Genomic DNA, 9,933 nt, shown 5'->3' on the forward strand with positions numbered 1-9,933 from the left:
GCAAGGAGAGTAAGTTTCAAATGTCTTCCCCCCAAAATTCTAAGTTGATGCGATGGATATATTGACCAGCTTGACCTGGAAAATCTACACAACTATTCCAGTTGTCGAGAAGGCAAAACATCACTAGACAAAATGTCTCATTAGATTAGTTATACTATGTTTCCATTTGTATTGTCAGGGCTAGTGCTCAGACCCTTCAAACCCATTGTACAAGCTGCATCACAAACCCCTCACATGCCAGGCTCGGTCAACAGACACTTCACACACAGGTCCACGCTAGGTAATTGGAAAGATCCCGGTATCATTGGCAGATGACATGAGCTCCATCTTCAGCAACAGCAGCAGCAGCTTTCAGGTCCAGCAGCTGACAAGTCTGGTGGTGGCAGAGGTGGTGGTGGCAGCGGCCTTGCAGAGGGTCCCAGTGGCACTGGCAGCAACAGCTTGGTCAACACCCTCCAGAAGAAGGAGAGGCTTCCCATAGCCCCTGTGGACCTCCCAGGGGTGGGGAGAGCACCGTGGGTCAGACCCACTCATCCTTTATACTTCAGTCCATAACCCAGGAAACCTGGGTGCACATGCGCAATTACATTAGACAATAACCAAGGAACACCTGGGCGCACGTGCATATTTAGATCAAATGCTCAGACATATTTTGAACATCTGAGGGGCCCTGAACATTTTCCTATATTTTCCCAACAGATCTAATTATTCCACATTATATACGTTTTTCAAAACGTCACTCTGTTCCTCATAAATGAATACAATTATGATTTATCACATAAGATGATATTAATAAATAGAGAAGGAGATATAGCCTCTCTCAGACAACAAAGTGGTAAAGGATCAAGGCGTCCCTCAGAAATCCCGAATGAGCTGAGGACAGCGGCCAGTACAGCTCCTATTCGACACCTTCAATGTGACAAGTGGAAGTAAACAAGCAGCAACCAGAAGGAAACATCAACACAGCCCTTTTCTCCAGGTGACACGAGGAGTTCTGGGTTCAGGTCTCACAATAAGAACCTTGGGTGTCATCACTCCCATCCAGAAAAAAAGTAAAAACTCTGAACGAAATGAAAATTGGTGACAATTCTTATATCTGTAGAAGAATTTATGTCACCGGGTGAACGGCTGTCCCCAAAACTGAAGATGCAGCCAGGAAGACACACAGGGTCATAACCTGTCAGATTAGAAACTCATGAGCAGAAACCTCCATGGGACCCAGGACTGGGGGAGATAAACCAGAGCTGCAGCTGAAGAATTGCTGAAGACTCAGAGCTGGGAAGTCTGAGAGTTGGGTGCAGCCCAGTGCAATGGTCTCAGGGATCCCCAACACTTTAAACTCTACCTCAGGGGCCCAACCGTGTTCTCCAAGAAAATATCAGAGAAGAATCCTGATGTTCAGAGCAGAGAAAGGGAGGAAGGAGCCGTTCCGAAATACCCCAGAGCATGACCTTCTCTATAAGACGCCTTGACCTTAGGAGAAGCGAGTTTAGCTGATCCTAATGGACTGCAGATTCATCAGAGCATCATTGACATGAGAGAAGAGAAAAAATGAGTCGCCTCCCCCTCCTGCAAGAGACTTGCAGTGTCCCCTAAAGGAGGGTAAAGGGAGAAGCACTTGTGAATGTCACACCCAGGACACGGCTCACTACAGGACAGAACTCATCCTAGGACTGTGCACTGCTTCCCTACCCCACACCTTACCCACATCCACAGGGCTCCTGTATCATGACAGAGAGAAACGAAAGCACCACATGCACGTTAGACACTATTTAAGAAGACTCTATGAAAATGTGGTCCACAGAGGAGACAAAAGCAAGGACATCAGGGGACATTTTCTGCAATCTGTTGCTTTTCTTGTCATCCTGTCAGGCTCTTGTCTCTGAGAGATCCAGCCCAAAATTCAACCCAGCAGGGCGCTGCTGGATGTATATCTCTGTGCTTGTCACCCTGAATCATCCACATGGAAATAGAAGAGCTGTGTCTGGCCATGAGGCATCTGATTCTCCATCCAGGACACTGAGGAATGGGTGGAGAGGGTGACAAATCCTAAACATCAATGTCCACAGTGTGGATGAGGATCCAGAGGCTAAACTGCCCCATTGAGGATAGAGACGCCATGGGCAGGGGTCCAGTAGGATGATAATAACCACGTGGGTGCAGCTGCACTTTATTTAGGGAAAAATGCTGATTTAGAGACAGGGTGTTCCTGGACAGATGTAATGTTTGGGGAAAATAATAATAGATCATAAAGATTTGTGTGTCAGGAAAAATAAGGTAAAAAAAAAAAAAAACTCAAGGAAGGAAAGTCCCCAGTGAAAAGAACCTTCTCATCTGCACATGAGGAAAGTTCCTTCACTCTGTGTTGCCTGCAGTGAGAACATGGGAATTAGAGTCACAAAGAATAAAGCAGGACATGACCCTGAGGGGCATCTGGGAGTCAGCAGGGCAGAGGAAATCTCAGATCCCAAGAGGAACCCCCATCCCCTCTCTGCACCTGCTCCATGGGGCACAGGAGCCGGGTGGGCCTTGAGCGCTCCCTGCAGCCCAGACCCCTCCTGTATCCTGCAGGGAGGTTTGTGTCTGGGCTCACGCTGACTTCCTGTCACTGTGTCTCTCACACAGTAATACACGCCTGTGTCCTCGTCGGTCACAGAGCTCAGCTGCAGGAAGAACAGGTTCTTGGAAGTGTCTCTGGTGATGGAGGTGCGGCTCTTGACAGACGGGTTATAAGCTGTGCCTCCATCATAAGCAATTATTCCCATCCACTCAAGGCTCTTCCCCGTGGGCTGGCGGATCCAGCTCCAACCATAACCACTGGTTGTGATGGAGTCACCAGAGACTGTGCACGTGAGGGAGAGGATCTGCGAGGGCTTCACCAGTCCTGGGCCCGACTCCTGCAGCTGCACCTCGGATAGGACACCTGGAGTCAAGGAGAATCAGAACGTGTCAGTCATATTCAATCACAAACATCCCAGAATCCATGTGTGACATCTGAGACCCTCACCTTGAGGAGCTGTCACCAGGCAAAGGAGAAGACCCCACAGTCTCATCTTCTGTTAGATCTCAACTCTGCCTTCCCCAGAGACCTGAGCCCTGTCTGCGGACAGACCTGTGAGCTTCCACCGCCCAAGCATCCACATTTACCCTAGAGCCTGAAGGAAAATTTGCATGTGGGGGAGCTCTGTCCTTATAAGTGCTGAGGAACTGAGGTGGGAACTATTGTATTTTTTGAAATGCTTATGTTTTTTTTTTTTTTTGTAATTATGTGACATGTATTTATGGTATGGGAGGGAACTTGGTGAGCTACATGGCGTAATGTGGCCCCAGCTTTCTGAGCCCAGATCTGCCTTCCTTCAACCCCTGTGTTCTGTGCTGACTGGGACCCTGCCCAACTCTCCCACATAAACTCAGGCTCTGGGTCTTGCTTCTGCAGTTCTGATCCCGGCACGACCCTTTGTTTCTTTCCCTGGACCCTCTCCTGGGCTGTGGTTCTCATCACACCTGAGAGCTTGTTACTTGTCATATTGTTGTTGTTCCATGAGTTCCAGGCCTGCCTTGTGTTTTCCATCCTCCATACAAGACACAGCACATCAGAACCACAGAGACTCTGCAGAAAATGGTGCCCAGGAGATTACTGAGGACCCTGATCCTCAATGTCTGGGAAAGAGCAAAATCTCAAATGCCTCCATCCCATGCTCATTCCTGTCCACCTCATATGTACACATGTTCAACTTCAATTCACTTCTCACCCACAGTGTATGGATTTGAATCCTTCATTTAATCCACCCATCTCATCAGATATCAAGAAATAACATCAATTACAATGGTTACCATGAAAGCAGTAATAACATCCCTATTACTAACCTTTCAAAAGCACACTTTCCCTTGATGTGCACCTGTCTGTGGGCATGAGAGCCAGTCCATGTCTGTGGCATCACTCTCTGGATGACTGCCCACCACAGAGAGAGAGGCCAGGGGCCGGGCTGGATGCTGTGATTTGTCTGCCCCTGTCACCTCCATTTCAGTCCCAAAGACAGCTACATGTCAAGGAGGGACAGCCCTTCAAGAGTCCTGAATGAATGACAAGACGGGAGCTGCTGATGGGCGATTTGGGGATGATTCTTCAGGTCCTGTTGACTCCGACATTATGTTGGAGTTTTATCAAAATGTTGAAAGACCTGGGAAAACATGATGCAAAACCAACACTCTGAAATGATAACACAAGTATTACAACCAGAATCAGATATGACACAGATTCTAGAATTACCAGAGAGGAGATTTGAAATAACTCTGTGTATGTGCATCTATGTTTCAGTTTTTTTTTCAAACCTTCAGTTGAATGTACAGAATCCTAGTTGCCCACCTGTGTTTGTCCAGGAGAACTTAACAGGATGCTCCGACTCATGGAGAATCAGCCCAGCATCTCAGTAGAATAAGGTACAAGAACAAAGATCTGCATCTTGCGCGTTTCTATTCAAACATGATCAGGAGAGAAGTTGCAGTGTGAAGATTGTCTGATTCATAAAGTCACTCAGGAACCCAGACTCCACTGATTTCAGAACCAGAATCTGCAACTTGTGGACAGACATTTAACAGAAATCAGAAGGTGAGGGAATGGTGAATTTCCGGTGGAATGTTTTTTAGCTGCTGTAAAGACACTCAATATGAGATCTCCTTAGTAACACAATTCAAGTGCTTGACACAGGATTGTTAACCACAAATGCAGTGTTGTAGAGCAGATCTCTGGACCTTGTTCATCTTGCATAACTGGAACTTTCCTCCTGTAGAACATTAAGTTAGTTAGCCAGGCTATGAGGGTGTATGTGATACCTGTGTACATTTCCTTTGGTATAATTAGTTGTATGGTACTGACTTAGATCAAAAGATAAAAAGCTTGTGTTATCTGCTATTTCAGGGTAAATGAGAACAACAGATGTGTGTGTGTGTGGACTGGAGCCTGACACACTGAGCCTGTGTCACCTCTGTCTCTGTCTCCGTCACTTTGTCTCTGTTTCTGTCTCTGTTTCTCTGTCTCTCTCTGTCTCTGTTTCTCTGTCTCTCACTGTCTCTGTCTCTTTATCTGTCTGTCTCTGTCTCTGACTCTCTATCTCTGTCTCTCTCTCTACACACACAGACAGACACACACACACACACAAACTCACACACACATACCCCACTGTTTTTTTTAAAATCTACCCAGAACTGTCCATTTGATTGATGCTGAACAATTCCTTGTAATAGAAAAAAAAATGTGAAACTTCACAGTCCTATTCTGTAACAATTCACCATGTGTAGGAAGAACTTCCCACAGTACAAAGTGACAGGATGGCCCTGTGAGATTGAGAGTCAGTGCATCACACCCTGTTTCTTCGTATCATAATTGTCCTGCAGGCCTCATGCACATGCTGATTTCTAAGTTGGAATGAGTGTTGTGTTTTAAGGATAGATCTACTGTAAAAAAGTATTTTAAGATAATTATAGTATTGAAAATTCATTAAGAGTCACACACCACTGAAAAGAAAAAATATGTTCATAAAAAATGGTCTTAGATGGAATGTCAGAAAAGTGGGAAAAGTACTAGCTAAGAAAAATTCAAATGTCCTTTAAATAAATTAAAAAATATTAAAACAATTATTATGTCATTAATTCTAATTAATATTATTGGTATTTTTAGTGAATCCCTAAGAAAAAATAATTAAAAAAATAAAAAATCACCAAAACCTACGTCATTAGAACCCAGCAGAGAGATGAACTGAGGAGGTAATCTATATATATATGGAATCATCAATGTAGAAGAAATAGAGAGATAAAGAAAACTATATACATGAAAAAAGAGGAGAGATTTAAGAACAGACCTATCAGGCAGAGAAGAAAGGGGGAGTATGAATCCAGAATAACCTTAGAGGTCAAACTGTGACCCACCACAGCACCTCAAAATGTGCCTGTAATTGGATGAAGTTTCAATAGACTGAAATGTGAAAGAAAAGGCAAAATAGGAGATTTCATTACAAAAAAAGTGCATGCTTTTTGCAATATTTGCTGTGCAATTGTGTAAGTACATGAAGACAAGATGGTTGGGAGTGCAGGACCGGAACTCAACAATAAAAATACCTACCAGAGCAATGCTGATTTTAAAAATTGGATGTTATGGCATTGGCTTTATTGAGGTTCAATTATGTCTGAAGATAACGCTATAAACTGAACATTCTTGATACGTGGTAACAAACCAATCACCACGTCACACTTTGTTCACAGTCTTCCTATCAGACTTTCTAACACAGACTAAAGCAGTTCAACTTCAAATGTAACAGGGTCTTGAGGAAATTAGTCAATGTTAACTAAAATACTCTGAATCACTTTCAATTTCCCCTTTAAATACAAAAGTGAGCATGACACTGGTTGATTTGCTATTTACATGTTAAGTTGTCAGCCCTTTGAGGTTCACATTTGATCTTTATGGTAATATTTGAGACTGTGACTGTATGTAAAGGAAAGCCACAAGTAATTGTTTTGTAAGGTTTCTACTAAAAATCATGCTCAGTTGAAATATAGAAACACCCTCTGCTGCCCTGTGTCCAGGTTCCAAATTAGAAAACTGAGCTCATTTGCTAATGTGATTTGGTAATTTTCCACTAAAAGTGTTTTCTGAGGAACATGTCTGTCTCCATCCTGCTTCAGGTCTGTTTTCAGACTTTGGGGCTCTGATATTTGGCTGTATTTGTGGCATCTGGTGATTGCAGTCACCACGGTTGATGGAGTTGACCACACTATTCAGCCCATTCCCTAACTGTTGTCTGAACCCAGCCTCCCACAGGCTTGTCCCCCTCAGTGCTCTGCAGCTGGTGGCGCTGTCTGCATGTCCTCTGACATAAGGTGTGTGAGCTGTGAGAGGTGTCCTGGGGTCAGCAGCTGCTGTGTCCTCACAGGTAATCTGTGCTTTGAAGAAAACTGCTTGCCTTCTGTAGTTTGTATTTGTGCTGCGTTGATTGTCTCTTTTGATGGGCAGAAGATTTTTATTTTGATATAATCATATTTGTATATTTTTTATTTTTTTGCTTGTGATTTCAGGTCTTAATCACAAAGTCTTTGCCTAGACATCTGACAAGGGATTAATATACAGAATATGTAAGGTTCCCAAACACCTATACAGTAAAATAAAACAAATAATCCAATTAAAATATGTGCAATGGAGATGAGTAGACATTTTCAAAGGGAGATATGCAAGTGGCTAACATATAAATGAAAAAGTGTTCAGCATCAGTAATCGTCAGGAAAATGCAAATCAAAAACACATTGAGATATCATCTCAACCCACATAGACTGGCCATCATTAAAAAGACCGTGAATAACAAATGCTGGTGAGGATGTGGAGAAATTGGAAAACTCGGGCTATGTTGGTAGGATTGTAAATTAGTAAAGCCAGTATGGAGGTTTCTCAATCGACTACAGACAGAAGTATCATAAGATCCAGCAGTGCTACTGCTGGATTTATATCCAAAGGAATGGAAATCTTCATGTCAAAGGGTCATCTGCACTCCCATGTTAATCACAACTCTATTTCCAATAGTCAATATATGGAGCTAACGTAAATGTCCCTGTACAAACTATTGGATAAGGAAAATGTGGTTTATATACACAATGGAATACTACTAAGTCATAAAAAAGAATGAAATTCTGCCATTTGAAGCAATATGGATGAGTCTGGAGAAAATTATATTATATGAATAAGCCAAAAAGGAAAGAGAAATACTGCATATTCTCACTCATAACTGCATGCTATGAAAGAAGAAAAGAAAGAAAGAAAGAGAGAGAGAGAGAGAGAAAGAAAGAGAGAGAGAGAGAGAGACTACAATAACACATTCAACTTTCAAAAGGCGGGAACAACCCTAAGGCCACTAGAGGCAGGGGAAGGGAGGGAGGGTGGATGGGAGCGACAAGGCAGGTCAAGGGCATAAAGAAAAATTGTGATTTGTAATAATGAGTTTGCTAATAATAAAAACTAAAAATAAATAAATATAACTGCTTGATGGCTGCAGATGATTTCTAATTAATATTAGTTAGATATTTATATTAATCAGCTCTACATGATATAGATGAATTGGTTCCTGTCTTAAATCAGCATTCGTCAGACTTCACAAACAGTACTAGGTTTTTTTCATCATATGTAACCAGTAAACAATAAAATTCTGGGGATTCTCTAAAGGTGGAACATGGGCATGAAACAAGCCTCAAAGACTCTTTGGACATTCCCTGGTGGATTTTCTTCAGCTTCCATTCATCAGAGGATTTTAATATGTTTTGTTTATTGTCTTCCAATTTTTTCAATTTCTTGGATTAGTTTATTGGGAAAACGACACAGCTGTTTCCGTTGATAAAATGATGCTTTATTTTGTGTTTCCAACTTGTATTATGACAACATTTACATCAAGTGAGCTTGTCAAAATTCTATACACAAGAGCACACACACACAGATACACACAGAAGTTATGCTTTTGGAATTGTACATGACAAATAGATACTTTGCAAAAAAAGGTCAGTGATGTTCTTCACAGAAATTGTAAAATCTATCCTAACAGTCACATCAAGTAACAAGACACCACACAGCCAAAGCAATCCAGAGAAAGAAAAATAATAATAAAGCTGGAGACGTTACACTACCTGACTTTAAGTTCCACTACAAATCTATAGTAAGAGAAACAGCATGGAACCGGCATAAAAACAGACACCAAAACCAATGCAACAGAACAGAGAACCCAGAAAACAAACCACATACTTACAGCCAACTGGTCTTTGACAAAGGCACCAAGAGCACACATCAGTGAAAAGGCTGTCTCTTCAATACATGGTGCTGGAGAACCTTGAAAACCATGTGTAGAAAAGTAAAACTAGACCTGTATCTTCCATCATATTTGAAAATCAACTCAAAATGCATTAAAGACTTAAATATAAATCTTGATACCTTACAGCTCCTAAAATAAAACACAAGTGAAACACTTCAGTAAGTAGGACTGATGAAAAACTTTATGAAAATGAACCCAAAGCAAAGGCAACAAAAGAAAAAAAAATGAACCAAAGGGATTATATCAAACTGAACACCTTCTACATAGCCAAGGAAAACATTAACCAAACAAAAATTCAACTTATGGAATGGGAATAAATATTGGTAAATTGTGGGTCCAGTAAGGGATTATTGTCCCAAATATACAAGGAACTCAGAAAACATCACTATAAGAAAAAATAAAGTGAACCGGATTAAAAAATGGACAAAGGAGCCTAATAGACATTTCTCAAAAGAAGATATACAAATGACCAACAGACACATTAAATAATTCTCAACATCACTAAACATCAGGGAAATACAAATCAAAACCACGCTCATATATCATCTCATTCAGATAGACGGGCCATTATCCAGAAGACAGAGTAAGAGAAGTTGGGCAGGATTCTGAGAAAGTGAAACCCTCCTACACTGTTGGTGGGATTGTAAATCAAGGCAATTATTATGGAAAACAGTATGGAAGTTCCTCAAACAATTACAGATATATCAACCATATGATCCAGGAATCCTACTGCTGGGTATATACCTATAGGAATGGAAATCATCATGTTGAATGCTACTTGCACTCCCATGTTTAACGCAGCTCTATTTACAGTAGCCAAGATTTTCACCCAACTTACATGCCCCGTGGTGGACGTCTGGATAAGTAAAGTTTGGTATGTATACCAATGTAATACTACTGGCCAAATAAATAAATAACAAAATTCTGCAATTTGCAGCAACATGGATGAACTTAGGGAAAATTATGTTAAGTGAGATGAGCTGGGCACAGAAATACCACATGTCCTCACTCATAGGAGATTAAAAAAGAAGAAGAAGAAGAAAAAAAAAGATGCAATAATTTGTTGAAGTTTCAAAAGAAGAGATCATAT

At 41.6% G+C, this 9,933-nt stretch overlaps 1 gene segment (V, D, J or C); it reads right to left on the reverse strand.

Annotated features, from left to right (window-relative positions):
* Positions 1-2,355: 2,355 nt before the first annotated feature.
* LOC134372838 (Ig heavy chain V region 1B43-like) lies at positions 2,356-3,053 on the reverse strand. The segment is given in 3 exon segments: positions 2,356-2,369; positions 2,498-2,923; positions 3,008-3,053. Coding segments are annotated over 3 exon segments (486 nt in total).
* Between the last annotated feature and the right edge of the window lie 6,880 nt (positions 3,054-9,933).

The sequence above is a fragment of the Cynocephalus volans genome, chromosome 3 (assembly GCF_027409185.1).
Source record: "Cynocephalus volans isolate mCynVol1 chromosome 3, mCynVol1.pri, whole genome shotgun sequence".
Lineage (NCBI taxonomy): Eukaryota > Metazoa > Chordata > Mammalia > Dermoptera > Cynocephalidae > Cynocephalus > Cynocephalus volans.